This window comes from Peromyscus maniculatus, chromosome 7 (genome assembly GCF_049852395.1).
Source record: "Peromyscus maniculatus bairdii isolate BWxNUB_F1_BW_parent chromosome 7, HU_Pman_BW_mat_3.1, whole genome shotgun sequence".
Classification (NCBI taxonomy): domain Eukaryota; kingdom Metazoa; phylum Chordata; class Mammalia; order Rodentia; family Cricetidae; genus Peromyscus; species Peromyscus maniculatus.
The window spans coordinates 74,531,309-74,557,969 of NC_134858.1; the positions used below are offsets into that span (position 1 = coordinate 74,531,309).

The window sequence follows — 26,661 nt, forward strand, 5'->3', positions numbered from 1 at the left end:
TTTCAGTTATGATTGATATAAGAAACATGAGGCCACATAATTATATGTTGAAACCAGGAGTATGAGATATTTGTATTCTATAAAAGGATTAAGTTTAACAATGCTACTATATGCAGTTTCCTTTAAATGTGCATAATTGCTCGTTAGAGGGGAATCTGACACCACAGACAAGAACTTACAGGTTAAAGAGGACAATCTGTGCCTTTAGATTTTACATTCGAAGTTTCTCAGTGAAACAGTACCCGTGAAAAATTAAAACTTAGCTAGCTACACATTTTATTTTTGCAGTATTGGAGACCAAACCTAGGACTGCATGCATACAGGCAAGTACTCCACCATTGAGTGGCTGCTTGGCAACCTTCATCATCCTACTTTAAAGAGATTATATCAGCAACTGTTAATTAGACATTAAGTTAAGTGAGTTAATTTGTATCCAGTGTTAACCACTAATAGTTACTGGCAAACATATTAAGTCCATTATTTAGAAATTACCTATTAAAATGCATGTTTTTCTAGTGACTTTTTTTAATCTTCATTAGGAAAAAATGCCATATTTTCAAAATGTGATAAGGAAATTTGAAGACAGAATTCTCCAGTAGGTGATAGTGGTTGAACACTAGACACTTGACAGGCATCTAAACATTGCTCATCCAAACCATCTGCATTGCAGACAAATATTTTCAGTATATAAAACAGGTCTATGTATACTCTGTTGTGTTTATTATCAAAATTACTTATAATGTGACAAGCTCTTTTGAGTGGTTAGAAATTCAACTCAATTCTCAGTAATATTTTTAGAGCAAAATCTGCAACACCTAAGGAATTTCAAGGTGGAAACCTCTGGACCTGTATTGTACATGTCATGTTATTTAGAAAACAAATAGAACCTGTTGGGCAAAGTGATTTTGGGGGGATGGGGGTGCCCTGCATTAGTAGTCTCCAAATAGGTAAGAAACATCGAGGGATCGTTTAACAAGAACTCAATTTGATGAAAAGAAGAAGCATTTAAAAATATAAGATAGAGGGACTTTTCTGGAGTGGTGGCTCTAGCCTTTAATCCCATAACTCTGGAGGTTCTATGAGTTCAAGGCCAGTCTGGTCTATACAGTGAGTTCTAGGTCAGCCAAGGATGCACAGTAAGACAGTCAAGAGAGATGGTTCAGCTGTGGTTAGGAGCATTTGCTGCTTTTGCAAAGGATCAGAATTCAGTTCTCAGCACCCACATGGTGGCTCATAATTCTAGATCCAAGGGATTCTGGGTCCTCTTCTAGCTTCTGCAGGTACTACTCACCATATGTGTGTGTGTGTGTATATATATATATACATATGCAAAACACTCATACACATTAACAGATAAATCTACATAAATAGGTACACCTAAAAAACAAAACAAATAACAACAACAAAAACAATAAGAGTAGAGATCTTGCTCTTACTGGCTGAGGGCATGCAATGACTCCACTTCCCCTAGAGTTCCTGCAAGGCATGTGGCATCTTTGAATTCAATTCTGGGGAAATGGTATCCTTGAGACCCAGTAAATGCAAGAAAGTCAAGATAAAAAGCCAATAGTAGAAGAAATATGAGAAAGAGTTACAGACCAAAGAACTAAGACTAGGTGGGCTTTTGTCCACAAAGAAGCCAGAGCAATGAGAAACACCCAGCAGTGGTGTAGAGCCGCATCCTTCCAGCAAGAATCATGAGGACTAAGCACCTGGCCCTGTAAGAACTTGGAGAATTTGTTGGCTCTGCTGGAAACCCAAATTGCAGGCTGAAATTAACCACTAAAGAGGGAATTGCACCATCAGCAAATACTAGAAGAGTGTGAGAAAATCTAAAATGGAGAGAATTCCGGTGCTCATGATGTTACATCCCTGCATTGCTTCAAGGAGTACATGATCAGACTGTGGGTCTATAGAACCAGACTGAGGGAATAGCTGAGAGCTGTGCAAAAAGTTTTTGTGAGACTCCTAACAGTGGGAGTGGAGGTGTCTCTGACTCTTTGCCTGCTCCTGGGACCCTTTTCCTCCTCCTAGGTTGTCTTTTCCAGCTTTGATATGAAGGTGTTTGCCTAGTCTTATTGTGTCTTGTTATGTCTGTTCTGTTGATATCCCTAAGAGGCCTGCTCTTTTCTGAAGGGAAATGGAGCAGGAGTGGAACTGAGAGAGAGGGGAGGTGTCAGGAGGTGGAGGAATTTAGGGAAGAGAAACTTCTATCAGGATGTATTATATGAGAAAAAAATAAACAAGATTCAAGAATGAGAGGAAAAAAAGTAAACTCAGCCTGCCTAAATCCACCATCAAGGAACAGAGGCACATCAGCCCTCAGGCACAGCTCCAGAAAAAGGGTAAAGGGACTTAAAGCTGGAACATCTGTACAACTCATCATCACCCAACCCTCTCTATTACAACAAGAGCAAGACATCCACTAGGATTCAGGGGAGAGTGTGATAGAGCTTATATCACTGCTTCCAGAGCAGACCACAAACAGTGTAGACAGAAACTAAAGTGTTGTAAGAACTGAAAGAGGGGAGTGTCCTGGATAGCTTTAAATTGAACCACTTCGGAAGAGGCAAAGCTGATTGAAGAATTGTCTCAATTGAATAAATCTATGGGGCATTTTCTTGATTGTTATTGATGCAGAAGAACACAGCCCTCCTTAAGCTGTGCTATTCCTGCTGGGCCTAGGGTATATAAGGTAGCTATACCTAAGAACAAAACCAAAAGGCATTTTTTTTCCATAGTCTCTGCTTCAGTTCCTGCCTTCAGATTCCTGCCTTGAGTTCCTGTCTTGGCTTTTCTTCATGATGAATTGTGAGCTATAAGACAAATAAACTCTTCCCTTCTCAGTCACTTTTGACCAGAGTTTTATCACAGTAGCACAGAAACACACATGGGCAGAGATTACTAACACTTCTTTAAGATGAATTGCTAAACAGTCTTATTAATAAAAAACCTGGGATCCAGATATTGGGGTGAACACTGAAAGATCAGAGAAACAGAACAAGCCACATCCAACCTTACCTCACCAATTCCTCAGCTGATCTTGTTTCTTCAAATTGGAAGCCTCTGTGCCTCATCCAAATGGATCTCAGCTGAACTGCTGCTAAAAGCTAATAGCTTAACAAGACTCTAGTTCCTGGTCCTTATGCTTCCTGTGGGAGCCCGTTCTGTTGTTCCTCGTGGCTTGACCCAGCAGGTCCAAATAGAGGATGATCAGGACCACGGGCCTGAGTGCAGGTGTCTGAGATGGTCTGCACTTGGCTGTGCTGGGGGAGGAGGTCTTTTGCTCCACCCCTTGGCGTCTCTATAAAAACCCTGGACCAGAGACAGTCCGGCCCCGTTGGAATAGGTTCCAGGCCCTCTCGAGGCTATCCTTTATTTTCTATCTGTTTCTCTCCGCAACATTCTCCGCTATAGATCCTTCTATCTAATATTTCCTGCTGCTCGCACTCAAGAAAACTCTGGGAAGCTGTGGGGGTGGTGGGTAAACGCCCCACAGCTTCCTGCCTTTCTGCTTCCTGCCATCACTTCCTGGGATTAAAGAGATATGTCACCATGCCTGGCTGTTTCCAGTGTGGCTTTGAACTTACAGAGATTCAGATGGATTTCTGCCTCCGGAATGCTAGGATTAAAGGTGTGTGCTACCACTTCCTAAACCTATGTTAAATATAGTGGCTCTTCTGTTCTCTTACCTCCAGATAAGTTTATTGGGGTGCACAATATATCAACCACACACTCCCATCTAGACTATGCCACAAAGAGGCTGTGCAGAAGATGTTTATGATGAACCTTGGCATAGTATCTTGATGAATAGAGCTAAGCTGTCACCAAGACCTTGATCAAACCATCATAATCTTTACTACAGTAGATTTCCCCCTAAATATAGTTCCTAATGAAACCAGCACACAAGGAGAATGCACATAAAATAAACAAAAGCAAAAGGAAAGGGGGACTTTTAAAAACTGGAGGACATATCCTCTCCAGTGGAGGTGAAAAACACACAAAGAAACAAAACATATGAAACACCATTTCACCTTGACATAGCCACAGTTGATAGATTTTTCAGTACTGCAAAACAAAGATAGCAAGATAGCATAATTGCCAGAGGAAAACTTCAGAGTTCTACTTTTTATAAGGTTCCATGACCAAAATAAACTCAAATAAACAGATGAGAAATATATTTTAAGATGTGTAAAAAAACAGTTATGAAATTAAGACAGACAACAAAGTTACCAAAGTGAGTGAAAGAATAAGTATCTAGGAGGAAAAAAATTTAAAACACCAGAAAAAAAATTCAGCCTAGAAATTAAGATCCTGAAAAAGAACCAAATACCACCCTTACTCAACCCAACTAGATGGCAACAAATAAAAAGCTCTGCACTATGTTTGAGTTACTTCATTTGTCGTGGTTGGCCAATGAGGTCCAGTACAGCCACAGCTATCACAGTCTATCTCCATTGCTCTTTCTTACCCTCTAGAATTTAACACTAAGACTCTATTGCTGAAAATACCAGATGCTGAACACACATTGCAAAAATCAATCTGATACAGACCTGAAATCTTTGTACCTATTGGATAGCTTACATAGTGCTAGAAAGTGCTTTGCATGCTACCAGAGGAGAAAAAAAAACATCAATAACACCAAGATACTCATCTTTTGAGCTACACTAATGACTGGCCTGGCAAGACATGCCCACTGATGCAATAGTGGCACAAACATAATGGGAGTAACCAATCACTTTCTGCTTAGATATAAGTTCCATTCCACAGGATAAAACCCATATCTGTCATCAATGTCAGACCAAGAACCTATGACTAAACAGATCATAGGCCCTGGGAGATAAAAAGGCTATAAATGTTGCTAAAGGACTTGATATTAAACTGACTCCTAATGACTTATATTTAGGCCCATATCCTTCATGAGAGGTACTCCTAATTGCAATAGATTGTGGTTAAGACAATAAACCATAACTGGTCAAAGAGCAGAAAATAAGAGACTACAGAATATTCAACACTAAAGGAAACATGACATATTACAAACCACATCCCAAGTGGCAAGGGATAACTATAGGTAAACATAATCTTTGGACATAGGAAGGTAACTGCACACATGAACTCACAGGATTTCAACAGCATGAATAAAACCCATAAAAGCCCAAGCCAGACCAAATCTCAGTGAGCAGAGAGGAGCTGGGCACACAGTCTGATTCCTTGCTGTGGAGCTATTGGTAATTATTAGGTATTGGAAGAGGGAGAGACTTTTCCCTAAGAGTATAGTTCCTCATAAGTCAACCACCACTCTCTGGTAGAAGACCACATAGCCAGGGATATTTGAGATTTGTTGGGGAGAAGTGACTATGATCAAAACACATATGAAACTTTCAAAGAACTAATAAAATTTTAAAAAGGAAAGGCCCAGCTTAATCCATTCCAAATTACTGGCATGCATAAATTAAGAGAACATGTTTTGTTGTGTTTTGTTCTTAGTTTAGTTTCTCAGGCAGAGTCTCACTCTGTAGCCCAGACTAGCTATCTTATACTCAGATTGACCTCAAACTCATAGTGATCCTCCTGCCTCAGTCTCTAAATCACTGGAATTGTGAGCTTGAGCTACTAAGCATGATTAAGATTGAGCTTGAAAGTTGAGTCTGGAGTGTTTTCTTAACAGCTTTAGATAAATATAACAGGTATGTATCTCCTTTAGTGTTCTAACTCACTGAGGATTATTTGTACAATTTTAATGTGGCTTTATGTTCTGGCCCTTTTTAATGGTATGGCTTGTTGGCTCTTCAAGTAGAAGATAAATTAGTTTAGGGCAAAAATATTTACTTATATTTTCAGCAGTACAATAAAAGGAAGACATTTTTTGCTAGTCATTGCCATGAAAAATAATACAGAGAAGTGTGACATAGTGTATCAAGCCTGTGATACCAGAGCTTGGGAGGGTGAACAAGAAAGATTATCTTGACTTTTAGATCAGCCTGGACTATGCAGCAAAATGCTGTCTCAATAAATAAATAAACACATGAATAAATAAAGTGGATAAATATGCACTATAGTATATTATAAATAATACATACAGACCTGAGCTTAAAATACAGTGAAGATTTGGAGAAGCAAAGCTTGTATATTTGTAAGTCACATGTTTTAAAGTTTTATACAAAAGTAGAAATTCTATGCCTTATAAATAGCCCTCCATTATACTCAAAAAAGGGAAGGAAAACTCTTCTTCTGAGGAAGGCAGGTGTTCAACAATATCTACGTTCTTAAGAATGCTTGCTTTCCAGCTTGCTTAAGAGTAGTTCCCATGCATGCTATAACAGTTGGAAGCTGGGAAGTTCTCTTATGACTTCTTGGAAATGTGTGCTGCTTAGGCAGAGCATTTGAATCCTTTAAGAAACCTGACTAGGGTCATTTATCAAGATGACACATACTCTTGTGTTTGTTAGGCCTTTTCAATGACTTGGATATAATTTAGGCACAGGAAACCATAATTGGTTTCCCTAGAAATACTCAGGTGTCATCAAGCTATCACCTAAAATACTAGTTAAACAAACGGATCATACAAAGAACTTGAGAATGACCAGAATACTAATGTCAAAAAAATGTGACTTTCTGTGCTTTGCGTCTTCCAGGAAAATACTTTAGATACATTGAAATCCAGTGTTAGCATTGTCCTGAGAGACATAAAATTTTATACCTGAAAGAAATAGTACTTACATTTTTAAAAAATGTATCTCAGGGGCCTTTGAGATAGGTAAGCATGTAATGGATACTACCAAGTCTGATGTAGGGAGCTCAATGCCAGGGGTCCAATGGTGGAAGGGGAGAGCCCACTCCCAGAAATTTTGCTTTGATAGTAGACATGAGCTACAACATGAGCACCATACCACAATTATCCTGCTCCCACCTTCCTTCACACACACACAAATTTCTAAATTTGTAATTTCAAAAGGTCTTTAAAAGTACACATCTCAAAATTACTTCACATTTCTAGTTGCTTCAATATGGTCTTTTTATGTCCGGTATTTTGCAGAATGTCAATAATGTTATCAGTGGCATATAGACTGGTAAGTGGCAGTGGAAAAATTTTAAGGCATAGATTATCCAAGTTATTCCACTTTCATTCAGTTCTGTAAAGAAAACAAATGAGTGTCTACCTCAGATTCTCTTGTATGTAAGTGGAGAAGCAACCTAATTTAATAGTCTTCAGGTGAGCAAACAGGTATTCCTAGTGTTTCTTGGTCATTTTTAATTTTGAAGTTGCTAGCAACATAGTACACCTCCACATTAATGTCAATGTAACTAAAACTGATTAAATGTCAGTCATTTCCATGAAACTATAGATTAGTGCTATACTACGGGTGTTGGCAAGAGGGAACACCATCTGGTTGAGTTCATAGTCTACTTAGGATAGCTGAGCATGGGTTTAGCTTGGTTAAGGCAATAACAGGGAGAAAAATGAGTCAGTCTTTTCAACTTTCTGATTTTACCTATCTTGTATACAGTGGGCACTGATCTTTCCTAGCATTCTAAGGCTAACATCTATGTTTTAATTTTTACTTACACATTATATTTTAACCATTTAATGTTCACCTTGTACATCTTAAATGAACATGTTTCTAAAAATCTCCCTTCATATTTCTTTCCCAGTCATTCTTTATAATTAATGACCATGGTTAGAAGTAAATGACACATAGTATGTGTTTTGAGTAAATGAGAATGCCAAGAAGCCTATACTGAAAGATGAACTTACCCATAATCCCCTTTATTGATGTGGTCAATTAACTCTGGATGAACAAGGCACACATGCTGGGAACATTTCCATTGCTGTCCTGAGCATGTACTGTAAAGACAAAAAAAATTACAAAAGTCCTTTGACCTTTACAGAATATGTTCTCAGAATAGTAACAAGAGTGGTACATTGTTAAGTATGTCATGGAACAAATTTCTTGTCTAATGTTAGCCATGTGGCTGTTTGATTGTTGGAGAAAATAAATCATAAAACCTGCATTAGGTGCTAGTCAATATGCTCTTATCCTCTTAAGTAACTACATTGCACATGATCCCATATTCACTAAAGTTTAAAAGGAAATTAAAATATAGATTTGATATACTTATATTTGAAAATTTTTATGCAGGCTAATCCAATTTAAGCAGCATGTTTTCATGTGTACTTACTGTGCTCAAAAATAACCACGGTTTGTTGGCAGTCTATCAAAACATTTATAATTTAGAATATGCTTAATGAGTACTTGATATATGGAGAAGGCTTACTATAAAAACATCAAATTTAAAGCTTGCATTAAATACATACATAATTACGTTTCCAAAATTATTTTCATGTTTTTGAAAATGTATGTCTTATGGCATGTGATTTTTTTTTTTTTTGCCTAAGTGTGTTTAAATGTATGCCTTAATCAGAAGATTTCCTCTGATTTCCTGAAAAAATACAAGGACACTAGACTAGAGCTCTGTTCTGTACCACTTAGATCACTTACCAGGAGTTGCAGTTTTCCTTAACTACTGATCCTTCTTCATAATGTTGGCTATCTCTGGAGCAACCTGATAACAGGACATGTAAACAAGTGAACATTCTGAAGTGAATCAATCATATTCTCATCAAGTCATCTACAATTGTCCTTAGTTGTTCAAATGTAAAAAATACTTAGTGCCAATCTGATAGCAGCCTCCATCTGGTTTATGTTAAAGTTTATGTACCAAATTCTTCTGTGCTCATTCTCTGAGGTTTTGTTTTTACAGTGGACATTACATTCCAAAACAGGATTGTAAGACTTGAAAACTAGATTATCAGGGAATTAATTACTAGCTTTGCTTTAAGATTGTTTAAGTTGGTAATGTGTAAACACTGAGTCAATTTACGGCATTTCCTATTTTTAAATTTTAATCAGATCTTATAAATGGGTATAATTACAACAGATGACCCAAGTTCAAAGCTGTAATGTTCCAATACAATGCAGTTAACTGAATTCACCTGACAACTCCTTTTTCTCCAGGGTTTTGGGCCATGAGAAAAAAAAAATCATGGGATCAGTAAAATTACAGTCATTTGTTTTGAAGACCCAAATTCCTTGGAAAATGAATAAATTAAAGAAGGCACCAAAAGATGGAAAGGTGTCTGATGTTCATGGTTTGTTAGGACTAATATTGTGAAAATGTCAATCTTACCAAAAGCAATTTACAGATTCAATGCAATCCCCATCAAAATTCCAATATAACTCTTCACAGAAATTGAAAAGAAAAAATAATTTTCAATTTCATATGGAAACACAAAAATACCAGGATAGTTAAAACACCTGAATTCTAAAAAAAAAAAAAAAAAAATACCTATGGAAATCAGTGTGGTAGCTCCTCAGGAACCTGGGAATAATCTACCTCAAAATTCAGCTATATCATTTGTAAGCATATACTGAAAGGACTATACATCTTTCTACAGAGATACTTGCTAATCTATGTACATTGCTGCTCTATTCATAATAACCAGATATTGGGAATAGCCTAGATACCCATCAACTATTCAATGGATGATGAAAATGTGGTATATTTACACAAAGGAATACTAATCAGTTATTAAGATAAACAGCTATGAAATTTGCATATGAATGGATGAGTTAATTACTACACAGGTGGGGTAGTTTTAATAATGAGTCAGAACAGCTATTACTAGAATAAAGAATCAGATAGTACCATGACATAAAGAATTCTAAGGCTGGAGGTTTGTATCAGTGGTAGAGTACTTACTTAACACACAGAAGCCGGGTGGTGGTGGCACATGTCTTTAATCCCAGCACTCGGGAGGCAGAGGCAGGCGGATCTCCGTGAGTTCGAGGCCAGCCTGGGCTACCAAGTGAGTCCCAGGAAAGGCGCAAAGCTACACAGAGAAACCCTGTCTCGAAAAACCAAAAAAAAAAAAAAAAAAAAAAAAAAAAAAGAGGGGGAGTATTTCAAAGATTTCAACTCAGAGATGTATTTTAGGTAGAATTTATGTTCTAGCGATAGCTTTTATTCCACTCTTTATGGATAGGAGCAATTACCATTTCACTTAGTAGCAAAAAAGTTCACATTAGACTATAATTGCTCCCAAGAAAGGTAATTTTTCCTCTTGTTTTGTCTTCCTTTGATAAATAATTTGTTGGAAAAAGTACTATGTGAAATTGAAGAAATAAGTGAAATTAATTAAAAAAGAAAAGTTTATTATTTACATTATTTTTCATATACAAAGCAACTTTCCTCTATGTTTACACATTTCCTCTATGTTATATGTTTCCTCCATGTTTACACAGTGATTTATTAGTTTCATATGACCTAGTTACATGGTGGTTTCTATTTCTGTCCTAAGAACTGTTTAAATGAAAAACTTGAAATTTTACATTATCTTAGGGATTAAAGATAGGTATGTCAATTTTATATAAAGTGGAAGTAGAACATACATGAATTATACCCCTTCCTTCCTTATGTACAGCATCATATTTGATGGTAACATCTAGTAACTTCAGAATTTCAAATTTCAAATACAGAAAACCAGTGATAGACTTAAAAAAAAAAAAAACCCACCAGCATGGAGAATACACGCACGCACGCACGCACGCACGCACATGCACATTCATATAACTTCTCTAAGCTGGGTGAAATGTCAAGTCTTTGCACTGTTAGGAATTCATTTCTTGAAAAAGAATTATTGGAGGAACACGTGCTGCTGTTAACAGAGGTTCTATCACCCTTCGAGTAGGTATCAAGTTGGCAAATCATCTTAAGTGATGTCACAGTACACAGGATAAAGGTCAATCTGAGGTCACCAGGTCCATGATTGTGTACAGTTTGTCCTTAATGAATAATAGATAAATATGAACCGTGAGGTAAGAGGTACAATGTGACATTGAAATATTTTAGCTCACCACCTAAATTGAATACTATTAACTTAACCAAGGTAAACTATGTAGATCCACTGTGCTTATTAACAAGCCACTAATTTTGCCAATGAAATCCCATTGTTATATTCACTATGCTAATTCTGGTGCTGAAAATGTGGATAATGTAAGCATTCAAAGCAGCTACCCTCAAGTCTGGCCCCTTAGAATGCGTGCTAGTGCACACCCCTGGGGTGCAGATTCCTGATTACAGCAAGTGACTGCCTTTCCTACAGTGCAGCTTCAGGCTGCACAGATATTTATAACACACTGTGATGAAGCATTTTAAAATAAATCACAGGCACCATATTATTATCTTTTTTCTTGAAGCAATGAGACCAAATATTTCCCTCTTCAAATATTTGATTTGCCTAATTCTAAAAGCTGTTTTAAAGTTGTAAGACTCCCTTAATTTCAGTAGTCACTAGATTTATTTTTATTTATTTTTAATTTATTTTAATTATTTTATTTTATTTGACAAAACTGTTATATGTATGATATGTATAAAAATTTGGTGAACTCACGGAGATATTTCATATACATTTTACTAAAAAAGTGGAATTGACTTATGGCTCCATCATCATAAGAATAGCTCCATCTTAGCTCCATCTTGGTCCTCGCTGATTCGCTCTTGTGACTTCAGAGTCTTGTATTCCCATGTCTTCTTGAGTCTTCTTTTGTATTACAACTCTCTCTCTCTCTCTCTCTCTCTCTCTCTCTCTCTCTCTCTCTCTCTCTCTCTCTCTCACACACACACACACACACACACACACACACACACACCTCTCAATCTTTTAAATGCAATTAAAAATATTTTAATTAAATTAAAAAAGAGACTTTTCCTTGACTCTGTTCTTTATAATATCTGAAAGAAAAGTTTTGCTTGCTTTCTTTCATCAATTTATTTCTCTCTTTGTTACTCTGCAGACCCTTTCCTGATGATACCTTTGACAATTTCTCCAGTATCAGATGTAATATCCAGATTTTTGCCTTCTAGCTCTTGATCCCTGGCAATGTCCATGACTGGCTGTATGGGTTTGTTTCCCATTATTTGCTAAACATTGATAAATAGCATGAAAAAAGAAACTTGGAGAGGAAAGGGTTTGTTTCATTTGACAACTTAAAATACATCATCCCAGAGGTCATAGTAGGCATTCAAGGCAGCAACCTGGAGACAGACCTAAGACAGAAGCCATGGAGGAGTGCTGCTTGCTGGATTGTTCCTCATTGCTTTCTCAGTTTGTTTTCCTATACCACCTGCCTATTGGTGGTACTGCCCACTGTGGACCTTCCCACATCAATCATTAATCTAAAATTGTCCCACGGATTGCCTACAGCCTACTCTGATGGAGATATTTTCCCAGTTGAGGGTTCCTCTTCCCAGATGACCCTCAGTGTGTCAAATTGAAATAACAACAACAACAAAACTAAACACTGTACCAGCCTTTTGGTTCATAAGAAATTCATTTCTTTCAGATTCAACCTCTATTGAATTTCGTTTCCTTACAGGCCATTCATTTCCAGTTTCTTCTGAATGTTTCCCATCTGGAGTGCTTTCAGCTCAGTCCTGGACAACTTTTTCTTGCCTAAACATACTGCTGAAACAGACGTGTAGTCTTAGGTTTTAAGAAATACATAATGCATATTATCATTTTTGGATTTCTATATACTACTATCAATTCCCCAATTTAGATGCTTAGCCTACATTTAATATAAATCTAAAATATACAAGACAGAACTGAAGTTTTTTTTGTTTTTTTTTTTTTTTGTTTGTTTGTTTTTTTTTGTTTTTTTTTTTGGTTTTTCGAGACAGGGTTTCTCTGTGTAGCTTTGCGCCTTTCCTGGGACTCACTTGGTAGTCCAGGCTGGCCTCGAACTCACAGAGATCCACCTGGCTCTGCCTCCCGAGTGCTGGGATTAAAGGCGTGCGCTACCACCGCCCGGCAATACTCCCCCTCTTAAGCAAAAATGAATGTTGAAGAGGTAGCAATTACTTTTCAAAATGGACTACATGTTTTAAATGAGACATCTGAATGTGCTTTAGTGTATCTACAGCACTGTGGCTGAGTCAGGTATTACAGGCTGACTCCTGTAATCCTGGTAAGAAGGAGGGAGGCTTTGGAGGGAGGCTTTGGAGGGAGGCCTGATGTGAGTTTAAGCCCTGTGTAGACCACACAGTGAGATACAGGCCAGCTTGGGTTACAAGGTGAAACCTTGTCTCCTTTGTCAGTGAGAGAAGACAGCGAATTATAACTTATTTTATAATACTGATATGCAAAATGATAGTAAATTGAGCTTAGGCACACCTGAGTCCCCATTACTCGGGAAACTGAGGCAAGAGAATAAACTGAGGTCAAGCATTAAAGCCTAGTTTGGGAAAAAATAAGCCAAGTCCAATCTCAAAGTAGGAGATAATTTCATTTTGTTGAAATTATGCCATAAATAAAAATGCAAGCATTTAGATAGGCATGCTTTTACATGACAATTTTTTCAGAGACTGCAATGGCTGTTACCAATATCATTGCTTACTATTTGTGTCATACAAGAGAACCGCATGTGGTTTCCACACAGCAAAACCAAATGAAACCAAAGTTTTGATGTTTAGCCTCTTTGGAAAATGTGGCTATGTGACTATGTTCTGTCCAAATAGAGAAGAGTGGAGGTGCTATTTTGAACTCCAAAATCTCTTCTTAAGATGTGAAGACTACTTTGTCCATTGTATATAGGAGGGCTACTGATTTTTTTGAGTTGATCTTGTATCCTGCTATGTTGCTAAAGGTGTTTGTTTATAAGCTTTATCAGTTCCTGGGTGGAATCTTTGGGGTCACTCAAGTATACTATCATGTCATCTGCAAACAGGGAAAGCTTGACTTCTTCCTTTCCAATTTGTATCCCCTTAATCTCCTTATGTTGTCTTATTGCTCTGGCTAGAACTTCAAGTACTATATTGAATAAGTATGGGGAGAGTGGACAGCCTTGCCTCGTTCCTGACTTTAGTGAAATTGCTTTGAGTTTCTCTCCATTTAATTTGATGTTGGCTGTTGGCTTGCTGTAAATTGCCTTTATTATGTTTAGGTATGTTCCCTGTATTCCTGATCTCTCCAAGACTTTTATCATGAAGGGGTGTTGGATTTTTGTCGAATGCCTTTTCTGCATCTATTGAGATGATCATGTGGTTTTTTTTCTTTGAGTTCGTTTATATGGTGTATTACATTGATGAACTTTCGTATGTTGAACCACCCTTGCATCCCTGGGATGAAGCCTACTTGATCATGGTGGATAATTGTTCTGATGTGTTCTTGGAGTCTGTTTGCCAGTATTTTATTGAGTATTTTTGCATCAATGTTCATGAGGGAGATCGGTCTGTAGTTCTCTTTCTTTGTTGTATCCTTGTTTGGTTTAGGAATCAGGGTAATTGTAGCCTCGTAGAAGGAGTTTGGTAATGTTCCTTCTGTTTCTATTATGTAGAACAATTTAGAGAGTATTGGTATTGAGAAGGAAATCAGAGATACATCACCCTTTACAATAGCCACAAATGACATAAAATACCTTGGAGTAACACTAACCAAGCAAGTGAAGGACCTATATGACAAGAACTTTAAGTCCCTAAAAAAAGAAATTGAAGAAGATGTCAGAAAATGGAAAGATCTCCCATGCTCATGGATAGGCAGGACCAACATAGTAAAAATGGCAATTTTACCAAAAGCAATCTACAGATTCAATGTAATCCCCATCAAAATACCAACACAATTCTTCACAGACCTGGAAAGAATAATACTCAACTTCATATGGAAAAACAAAAAACCCAGGATAGGCAAAAGAATACTGTACAATTAAACAACCTCTGGAGGCATCACAATCCCTGACTTCAAGCTCTACTATAGAGCTACAGTAATAAATACAGCTTGGTATTGGCATAAAAACCCGACATGTTGACCAATGGAATCGAATTGAAGACCCTGACATTAACCCACACACCTATGAACATATAATTTTTGACAAAGAAGACAAAAGTGTACAATGGAAAAAAGAAAGCATCTTCAACAGATGGTGCTGGCATAACTGGATATCAATGTGTAGAAGGCTGCAAATAATAGATCCATATCTGTCACCGTGCACAAAACTTAAGTCCCAGTGGATCAAGGACCTCAACATAAATCCAGCTACTCTGAACCTGCTAGAAGAGAAAGTAGGAAGTAGTCTTGAATGCATTGGCATAGGAGATCACTTCCTAAAAATAACACTAGTAGCACAGACATTGAGAGAAACAATCAATCAATGGGACCTCTTGAAACTGAGAAGCTTTTGTAGAGCAAAGGATACGGTTAACAAGGCAAAGCAACAGCCTACAGAATGCAAAAAGATCTTCACCAACCCCACATCTGACAGAGGACTGATATCCAGAATATATAAGGAACTCAAGAAATTAGACATCAAAACGACCAACAGTCCAATTAAGAAATGGGCTATAGAACTAAACAGAGAATTCTCAACAGAGGAAACTCAAATGGCTGAAAGACATTTAAGGAATTGCTCAACATCCCTAATCATCAGGGAAATGCAAATCAAAACAACTCTGAGATACCACCTTATGCCTGTCAGAATGGCTAAGATCAAAAACACTGAAGACACTTTATGCTGGAGAGGATGTGGAACTAGGGGAACTCTCCTCCATTGCTGGTGAGAATGCAAGCTTGTACAACCACTTTGGAAATCAGTATGGTGATTTCTTAGAAAATTGGGAATAAATCTCCCCCAAGATCCAGCTATACCACTCTTGGGCATATACCCAAGTAATGCTAATTATACCACAAGAGCACTTGCTCAGCTATGTTCATATCAGCATTGTTTGTAATAGCCAAAACCTGGAAACAACCTAGATGCCCTTCAACTGAAGAATTGATAAATAAATTGTGGCACATATACACAATGGAATACTACTCAGCAGAGAAAAACAATGACATCATGAGGTTTGCAGGCAAATGGATGGATCTAGAAAAAATCATCCTGAGTGAGGTAACCCAGACTCAGAAAGACAAATATGGTATGTACTCACTCATAGGAGGATACTAGATGTGGAACAAGGATGACTGGACTGCTACTCACATCACCAGGGAGGCTACCTAGAAAATGGGACCCCAAGAAAGACACGGGGTTCACCCAATGACGGAGAAATGGATGAGATCTACATGAACAACCTGGACATGAGTGGGAGCAATGAAGGGCAACGGTCGAAGGAAAGAGAGCGGGAAATCCCATCTGGATCAAGAACAGAGAGGGAGAACAAGGAATAGGAGACCATGGTAAATGAAGACCACATGAGAATAGGAAGAAACAAAGTGCTAGAGAGGCCCACAGAAATCCACAAAGATACCCTCACAAAAGACTGCTGGCAATGGCCGAGAGACAGCCGGGACTGACCTACTCTGGTGATGGGATGGCCAAACACCCTAATAGTTGTGCCAGAAACCCCATCCAAGGACTGAGGAATATGGATGCAGACATCACGGCTAGGCCCCGGGTGGAGTGCTGGGAGTCTAATTATCGAGAAAGAGGAGGGTTTATATGAGTGAGAATTGTTGAAACCAAGGTTGGATAAAGCACAGGGACAAATAGCCAAATGAGTGGAAACACATGAACTGTGAACCAAAGGCTGAGGGACCCCCAACTGGATCAGGCCCTCTGAATAGGTGAGACAGCTGATTGGCTTGATCTGTTTGGGAGGCATCTAGGCAGTGGTACCAGGTCCTGGGCTCATTGCATGAGTTAGCTGTTTGAAACCTGGGACTTATGCAGGGATGCTTGGCTCAATCTGGGAGGAGGGGACTGGACCTGCCTGGACTGAGTGTATCAAGTCGATCCCAGTCCTCGGGGGAGACCTTGATCTGGAGGAGGTGGGAATGGGGGGTGGACTGGGAGGAAGGGGAGGGGGGCAGGAAGGGAGAGAACAAGGGAATCTGTGGCTGTTGTGTAGAACTGAATAGTATTGTAAAATAAAATAAAATAAAAAATAAAAAAAGGGAAAAAAAGAGAAAAAAAGATGTGAAGACTACCCTCATTCTACTTTTATTTATTGGAACTTATATTTGACTGATGTAGCATGAGAGGTCGATCTGAATTGCAAACACAAGAGCTGTAGTCTAGTGAAGAAATGGAAGAGTGGAGAGCTAGGTGGAACTTAGGCTGAAGAATCCATGCAAAATACACTTGTGCATTAAAAATATGTACTTTGGGGCTGGTGAGATGATTCTTCAGGTAAAGACACTTACTGCTAAGCCTGACGACCTAAATATCCAAAATCCACACAATAGAAGGAAAAAACCAACTTCTGAATGTTGTCTTCTGACCTCTGAACATGCACTGTGGCACAGCTACAGCCAAACACACACACACACACACACACACACACACACACACAAATAATAATAATAATAATAATAATAATAATAATAAAATAATAATAATGATGGTGATGATAATGTAAAGAATGAGGGGGTAATGGACGGAGGAATGAGAGCTTAGGGGAGCTGGAGATTGGAGCTGGAACATGAACAGAGTGGGAGAACAAGAAAATAGATACCATGATAAATGAAGGTACCATGGGAACAGGGAGAAGCAGAGTGCTAGGGAGGTTCCCAGGAATCCACAAAGAAGACTCCACCATAGACTACTGACAATGGTTGAGAGGGTGCCTGAGCTGGACTACTCTGGTGATCGGATGGCTAAATACCCTAACTGTCATCATAGACTCCTCATCCAGTGACTGATGGAAGCAGATGCAGAGATCCACAGCCAGGTCCCAGGCAGAGCTCCAGGAATTCAATCGATGAGAGAGAGGAAGGTTTCTATGAGCAAGAGATATTGAGACCACAATAGGAAAAAGTACAGCGACAACTAGCTAAACTAGTGGAAACACATGAACTGTGGACCAATTACTGAGGACCTCCATAGTCTGGATAAGTGAGATAGTTGTTTAGCTTGAACTGTTTAGGGGGGTGCCCAGGCAGTGGGATCCAGACCTGTCAGTAGTGTATGAGCCAGCTTTTTGGAGCATAGTACCTATGATGAAACACTTTATGCAGCCTTGCTGCAGGGAGGAGGGACTTGGACCTACCTCAACTGAATGTACCAGGTTCTACTGACTCCCCACGGAAGGAGACCTTGCCTTGGAGGATGTGGTAATGTGGGGTGGGTAGAGGGGAAGGCTGGATGGTGGGAGGTGGGAGGACAGGAGAATCTGCGGTTGGTTTGTAAAATGAATAGAAAAATCTCTTAATTTTTTTAAAAAAAGGAAAAAAATGAAAATTTTTAAATAAAAATATTTATGTTGTGGTTTTCACAAACCCTATGCTAACCTTTTCTGGCACATTATATTTGCTAATATTAATCACTGCAGGCAATCTGCTTTCTAGATGATGTTGTAGGGTTATACTATTGTCCAGATATGTCACCATATTATTACTCTTTTACAATTGTTCTAGTTGTGTTATAGGCTAAAATCTTCTTACTCACATAGATCATATGTTTCTTAAGATATGGGGCTTTATAACACTCTCTTATTAGCACATCAATGATTACTTCAAGGAGAGACACACTGAAGGCTTCAAATACTATCAATATCTTTTACCAAACTGTCACCTTGAAAAAAGATGTAAGAGTTACCTATTGAAAATGAATGACATTTCACTATTCTACCAATGCAGTTTAATAACTACCTCATGCTTGAAAAAGCATGCTTCATTAAATGTGTTTATTCTTTAAAATTATATAAAGATCTATAGACAACAAAGGAAAGCTGGGAGTGGGAAAGGTGGTCTTCCCCAAGGAAGAGCAAACCAACTGGTTATCATCACCAAATGGTCAGCTCTGAAGTCATACGCATACAGAAAACATTATATGGACATAGAAGCTTACATTTAGGAATACATTTATACTGCGTTCATGTAGTAACAATTATTGAAAAAAAGAGACCATGCATTTGAAGGAAGTGGTGTATGGGAGGGTTTGGAGGGAGGAAAGGTAAGGGAAAAATGTTGTAATTATATTATCTCAAAATTAAAACAAATAAGAAGTTAAAGCTATGTCAAAATAAAATTATTACTTGGTGAATATGATGTTCAAAAACATAAGAATTTTCTAGATATCAACCCAATACTGTTAGAACCTACATTTAATAGGAGTGTAATTTGAAGGAAAACCCATAACTTTACTGAATCACCATAACCTCTAACTGCGTTCTAAGTATTACACCAACAGACACATTTGGACTTCCCTGCTCATCTAGGAAATGTCTCTTTGCAACAGAGACTATTATAGAAAAACAAAACTGATCAAAATGCAGAGTTGTGGAGCCCAGTACCAACTACATCTACAACACAACCCCTGCACCTAAGGCTCAGGGACCATTGTGAAGAATGGGTAAAAGATCATGAGAGCCAAAGGATCAGGGAGTTTGTTGTGAGGTTGTTGCGTATCCTGGGAGTATCAGAAGCCATGCCCATAAGGTCTCATTAATATGACTGCCTAAGCATGGGCTTAACAAGGATGATACAAATAGATGTGCTAACATAGACAGGAGAAAGCCCAGGAAGCCTCAACCCTACACAAAGAACTATAGACAACTACGAAATGCTGAGAGGAGGAGAAACAGTCTTAGCCAGGAAAGAGCACACCAATTGGCTATCCAATACCAAATGGTCAGTCCTGTAAACAGACACATTGAAGTGGCACTATACAGAGTATGTTGTATTTATGTATTTAGGAATGTATTGTGTATTCCTAATTTATAGAGATATAGATAGCCATAGATAGCTATCAACTAGTAATGAAAAAGGGGGCATGAATTTAAACAGGAGCAAAGAGAGATATATAGAAGGATTTGAATGGAAGAAACTTAAGAGGGAAATTATGTAATTATACTCTCAAAAATTTAAAGGAAGTAATTTTAAAATGTATTTATTCTTTACAATTATACATAAATAAGATTGTTATTTAATTTCATGAATATGTCATTCAAAAAACCATAAAAACTTTCTGGGAATCAATCCAATACTAACTAAAACAATATTTAGTAGGGTCCTTCCTCTTCGTATGCTGTAACTAGAATACAGGCAATAAGCATCATCCCCTTTCCATAGCTGCCTACACAATCCATGCAGAGTAACTACCCTATTAAACATGGGGGAACAAAATAATGGACAGATTAAAGTCTGAAGGGTGTGTGGAAAATCCGTACATACAATAGTAAGTACTTGATAATATTAGTTACTAGGGAAGAGGAATAGAAGGGTTAGTAGGCTGTTAGGAAACATGCTACCTAAGAAACGCCTGTTAAACATCTATTGTGTGTACTAAGTGGTAAGTGAATTTCTATCTACAACATTCAAACATACACTATTTGGGATAATGCTTACAAAAAGAACCTTATCTCTGACTGATTACAGACATAGAGCTCTATACAATGCCCATACATTATCATTGAGTTATTAATATTGATTATCATGTAATTTGACTTTATTAGTTCCTTTACTAATCACTTCAATATGACATAATAGACAAATTTAACTACAAAAGAAGCTCTGAACCTTCTTATGCTTTCCAAAAAAATCACTGTCTTTCAGATCTAAAATACATACAGTAGTATGCCAAGACTAATGTATATGGTTATGCAATAATGTCTATGGTTAGGCTTTGGGAACAGACAGAATTCTACTCACAGAAACTATAGATGTACTAAATAAGAAAAGAGGGCCAGGGAAGAAATAGGGATTGTGGGATATGGGTGAGTGGAAACTACATGTGTTGCAAAGAGTGACATCCATACTCACATCCAGCAGTAAGACACAACATAATCAAGCCTGCTAGTTCCACAAGGATAGTTAGCAATTTATATTCCATAGTGAAAACATTGATTTCAAGTGCTTGCAATCCATATTAGTGGTATTTTCTGTTACATAATCACACTGACTCCAATAATGAGAATTTCATCTCTTCAGTTTGTTCATATAATTTTTAAAGCATTATCAGGAACCTTCTTATTTAATAGTTGTGAAGATAATGCATTGACATGATCTATTACTAGTCTTAAAGAAATATAGCTAACATTTCCCCATTATTCATGACATTTACACTGCACTTTCTTCATTGCAACAATTAATTGCATTGCTATTTCTAAAAATAGAATTGGGGAAATTTGACAGGTAGTTATCTGAACAAACATGAAAACATAGCACTTATCTAAAATAGCAAGAACTATCTCTAAACACATCCCTGGGCCTACAACTCAATGATAGAGTGCTTACCTAGCATGCCTGAGGCCCTGGGTTCGATCCCCAATATTGAAAAAAATCACAAACTAGAATAATATATAAAGCTACTATAAAAATATATTAATCTAAAGACTTCTTCAAATAATCTTAGTAAGAGGAGACATACTCTATACTCTTGGATGGAATATCAAACTTTTCAAGGGCAATGATCTTAAAGAAGATTTATAACTTCCAGTAGTTAACAGAGATGTAGAAGAATAGGAGCAGTGAGATGTAGAGAATGTTGATAAGTGGTATTGAGTCAAAGTTAAGTAGGAACAGGAAGTCCTGGTGTGCTATTGCACAGCGGGGTGACCACAGACCAAAGCAATGTACCTGTATGTCACACTCACTAAAAGAAAGCCTTTGGATGTTTTAACCATAAACAAATGATAAGTGACAAACTTGTTTTAAATGCTATACAATACATATGTATACTAAAACAGTTTTATGTCAATTAAAAAATAAATTTAATTTAAATAAAAATTACAAATGCTACGCAATTATTCTCATAGTCTTAGCTTGTTTTAAGTAACAAGATAATTTATTTTAAAGGACTGAGTATCTATCTTGTCATCCTCAAAAAAAGAAGACAAAGTAAACTGGCTGTTCTAGATGTTAGGACAAAGTGGAAAACTGTGGGTGGTTGAAAGCAAGTCATGAGAAGAAATGAGATAGGAAGAGAAGCTCAAATCATCAGCAATCAGAGAAGAAGCCAGTTTTCACTGTTCATCTAAGGAAAGGTTGAAGCACTGGGTATTAAAAACACTGGGTAAACGAACTTGTATACAGTGCCAGATGGGGACTAACAGACTGGAATAGACAGGCTTGAGAGCCATGAAGCAGTGCTCAGCTTAAATGATTGCATGCGCCAGTCCTTGAACCCCAGTTCTTTGTTTGTTTATTGGCACACAGTTCAAGGAGCAGACATGTCAGGGGTTTAGGGAAATAAGAACCAGGGATGAAAAGGAGAGCTGTGAAACACTGTCTTCTGAACATGGCATGATGGTTGTACCCACAAACTCACAGAAGCAGTGGCTACTTGCATGAGACCTTCTCAAGACGGGGCCCATTAATGGTCTATCACAGAGGAGAAAAAGGCACATGAGGCCCCATTTCTTTCTGAGAGCTATAGACTTTAATATCTACCCAGGATAAGGAGTCCTATGCCTCTCAGCTATGCAGCCACTAGTAAGTAACCCTTGCTCCTGTAATTAACTCCCACCCAGGCTCATGAAGGCAACCGTAACTAAATACAGTGGGTACACACACAATAAAAACAGATGAATGAAAAGAAGAGATTCTGTGAATTGGGAAAGTAAATAAGAGGTTAACTAGGGGACAATATGATAAAATAACATGATACATATGTATGACACTGTAAAAGTGTAGTTTAAATAAAAATAAATTAGTTGAATGTTGAGACCAAGGCATTTTTAAAGCATTAATACTTTATAAGATAGAATAGAACAGAATGGGATGATTTGCAGTAAAGGCAAGTAAAGTTCAATTAATTTTTTAAAAATTTTAATAAATGTGTATAATAACCAAGTTTTGTGATAAATTTTGTTACTGTGGGTTATGACAAAAAAAAACTGAAGGCATGTCCTTAGAGAAACCTTTACACACATACACTCTAAGAAAAAAATGGATGAAAAGTTACTCATGCTTCTTTGTAGCACACAGAAATTGGATATAATAGACTGTCCATAAACAAAGACCAGTTTTTAAAGAGAAATTTTGCATGAGACTTCCCACCACAGACTCAACTGTGGTTGCAAATGTGGTAGCAGAAATGGAACTAACATGAAAGGAACATTCACAGAAGTCTAGTTATGCACAATGACACACCCAGACCCTTAAACATCATGCTGTCTGGAAACAGCAAGAAGAAAAATTGTAGGTAGTTTAAAAAATTAATAATTCAGAAACAAAAATGAGCCCATGTGGTTTATAATGGCACATAAAGGTCCATTGTATCCTAAATAGACTAATTTACTCAATTCTCTCTTTTCAGAGATGATGCAGAGGAGAAATAATGTATTTCATTTTGCAAAATCTGTCTATGGGGCCAGACACACATCTATAGACAGGCAGCATACAATATGAGACCTTGAACATTTAAGTCCTAGTGAAATATTCAGGGTACCTACCTGACCTTTCTTTCCCTCCTGCCTAATTACTGATTCTGCACTATGCAGTTTCTTACAAACTCATTGAGCATGTATTACAGAACCTCTGAAAAAATGCTCAAATGCAACCTGGCCCCCTCATCCTCTAGATGACCCACTCATTTCTTATGACTCAGTTCTAATGTCCTGCATTCTAGCTGATTGAGTACATTCCCATCACAACTACTGCCCCCAGGTATCATTAACTTTTCCAAGGTCCTCTAGAGTAAAACTATGTCCTTCAAAGTTCCTGCTTTTACACCATCTGATCCTAATTATTGCAAGACTTGTCCACGATGCCTTGTTTCTTCACCCTTCCATACTACTTAAAATCTGAAGCATGCATTAGTTGAGGAGCAAAGCCAAAAATTAAAATTGGGACCTAATACTTACTGATTATCAAGAGCATCAAGATGGCAGCAATTAAGCATAGAGTCCTCTGAGAATGGGAAAGTCTTTGATTACATTGTTACACATCTGAGACACTCACCCTGATATCTGGCTCTGGGTTTTTTATTAAAAGACCATCTAAGATTTGAACAACATACTCCAAAGTAGCATCTTTTGATAACTTCTAGTAAACAAATGTGATCCCAAATACCCAACATGACCTAAATGGTCTGATTTACAATAACTTATACTTGCTTCTAAAACCAGTCTCCTATCACCTACCCTTCCCTCATCAGGACTCTCTCTAGAGACAATGGCTTCCTTTCAGTTGATAAATAGTACTATGGTCTTCACGCTCATGTTTGTAACACTCTTGTGCAAACTATTCTCCAATTCAGCTCCTTCTTTACCGTGTGGCAGCTTGAATGTTTATGCTTACTGGTCCTCCAGTGAGACAGATGGTGTATAGTTTGCTACGTATTAATATTCTCACATCACCCAAATTGTGTGTATGTAGATCAGAGGTTAACCTCATCATCATGCCTCAAGAGCTACCATCTTACTTTTGAGACAGGGTCTGTCTCTGTTGTGGAGGAAGTATAATAGACCAGCTGGCCACTGAACCCCGGACATCTGCCTACCCTTGTCTCTCCAGTCAAGAGATCATAAACACATGCCACCATTCCTGGTTTTTTTGTGTGTGGCTTCTGGTGATTGCAAGGCAAGTACTTTAATTACTGAAGCTATTTTCTTAGTCCATAGAAGCACTCTTCCTTTCTTCAAAGAATGCATCACTATTTACAGCCTCTCTGTCAATTTCCTAAAATTGTTTTCCTACTCATCCAACTTGACTAATGTTTATAACAATAAGACCTTTCACATTGTCTGGCACAACAGGGATACTTGAAGAATTATTGAAGGAAGAATAAACTTCTCAAACATAGTAGAGTATCTGCCACTTTGTAAAATAAAGTAAATGTTTAATGAGATGCCTGATGGCAAAATTAAATTCTAGACTAAATGGAAATTCTGAGGACAATTCTAACTAATAAATATCCATTTAAAGAAACATTTTTAAATTTTATAAACAAAATGAGTTTATTGAAAATAAGAGTTGTCAATACCATCTCCATTTTGAAGTAGGATTTTTAAGTGGCTTCTAACTAAAAGTTCTAGTCATTTATAGACTACAAGTTCTAGACCCATATATAATTATATCACAGAGTTCTGATTAACCAAAAACATCTGATGAAGAGATTTGGTGCTATGAGATCTTCATCTAGGGAAATGTATAGGGTACATTTGTCCATGGGGCTTTTTTGTAGCAACTTCCCAAAAATAATACCCGTTCTCATATAGCTGTATCTGTGTAGCAAATACCACCATTCTAGTTATCTTCTCACACATCATTTCTATTTACCATCTGGGTCTTAGACTCTTATAAGACTATTTTATGTGACCCTCTTTTCTCTAATTTTTTTTAGATAGGCTGTCATGCAGCCGGGTGACCTCAGTCTCACTGTGTAGCTGAGGGTGACCTTGCACGTCTCATCATCCTTCCTCTACCTCTAGAGTGCTAGGATAACAGGTGTGTGCTAACAATGTCCATCTTGCATGGTGCTGATGACTTCATGCATGCTACGCAAGCATTCTACTAACTGAATCATGTTCTCAAAAATTCCAAAGTAGTGAAATCAGACAAAAACATACTTGAAGAATTTATTATCCTTAGGCAAGGATGGCACCTAGTTTTATTTTGCTTCAATTTGTTTTAATGTCATGCTAGTACCATGTACTCTAATGTTACAGGTTCATGAGTCTGACAAAATAATAAGTAAAATGTTACATGGGGAGAATGTCCAATTGTTCTAGATGATCAAGTTTTTAAATTTCACAAAATTCTCTAAGAAAACTGCACTCAAATGCTTGAAAGTCTTGCTAGGTACATTACCGAAAGTTTTAAACAGCATGTATATTGAAAGAAGGTTCAAAACAGAATCCAGACCCATACTTACTACACTCAGACCAGAACTTTCATAATGGTGCCAGTGTGGTACAGGTGCCCTGCATTTGAACCAAAGAAACTTAAAAATTCAACAAAATGTGCTGAAATAATCATTTTCATTCCACTGAAGAAAACAGAATGGAGGAGAGGAGAGGAGAGGGGAGGGGAGGGGAGGAGAGGGGAGGGGAGGGGAGGGGAGGGGAGGGGAGGGGAGGGGAGGGGAGGGGAGGGGAGGGGAGGAGAGGAGAGGAGAGGAGAGGAGAGGAGAGGAGAGGAGAGGAGAGGAGAGGAGAGGAGAGGAGAGGAGAGGAGAGGAGAGGAGAGGAGAGGAGAGGAGAAAGAAGGAAGATAATGCTGTCAGATCTGATGACTAGGATCACGTTCAAACACATTCCCAAAGCCTACCTTCTGGGTCTAAAGGCTGTTTAATAGGAGACCATTCTTTTTCTTCACGGCAAAATGACTTGTAATCAGGACAGCAATCAGAGTTTCCCCTTTCACAGAAGCTATCACAGTAACACAATGCATTGGCTTCATAGAACTGAGTAACACAGGCATCATCTCTGTCTTCACAACAGCCAAAGTGTCTACAGTATTGCCCTTGGAAAATGGCCCTTTTGTGCCGAGTACCTTCAAAAATGGTGTGATTTCTAGTGAAATGTGGTCCTGGATCCACTTCTCTTTTCGAAAAAGAATGAGTCTCTGTACAGATTTCTGCCATCAGATAGGAGAAGATTAAAATCTTATATCTGGTCCACATTCTCTGGACGTGGGTTCAGCTTCCCCTTTCAGCTATCTCCGATTCCAGTCTTGAGGATTTTTCCTTAAAGCCTGATCTCTAATCATCAGCCTGGACCTTG

At 37.9% G+C, this 26,661-nt stretch overlaps 1 protein-coding gene across 3 annotated transcripts in view; it reads right to left on the reverse strand.

Moving 5' to 3' along the window:
- Tinag (tubulointerstitial nephritis antigen) overlaps nucleotides 1-26,661 on the reverse strand; it is a 113,567-nt gene extending 86,906 nt beyond the window's left edge. Inside the window, exons 1-3 of one of the 3 annotated variants that reach the window (XM_076576705.1) lie at nucleotides 26,432-26,660; nucleotides 8,502-8,565; nucleotides 7,757-7,846 (exon numbers count right to left, since the gene is read on the reverse strand). In XM_076576705.1, the coding sequence (XP_076432820.1) occupies nucleotides 7,757-7,846; nucleotides 8,502-8,565; nucleotides 26,432-26,561 (284 nt within the window). In that variant the 5' untranslated portion in view covers nucleotides 26,562-26,660. Of the gene's footprint in view, nucleotides 1-7,756; nucleotides 7,847-8,501; nucleotides 8,566-26,206 lie in introns of all 3 variants that reach the window. The other 2 variants (XM_006973734.3, XM_076576704.1) reach the window with 2 other exon arrangements.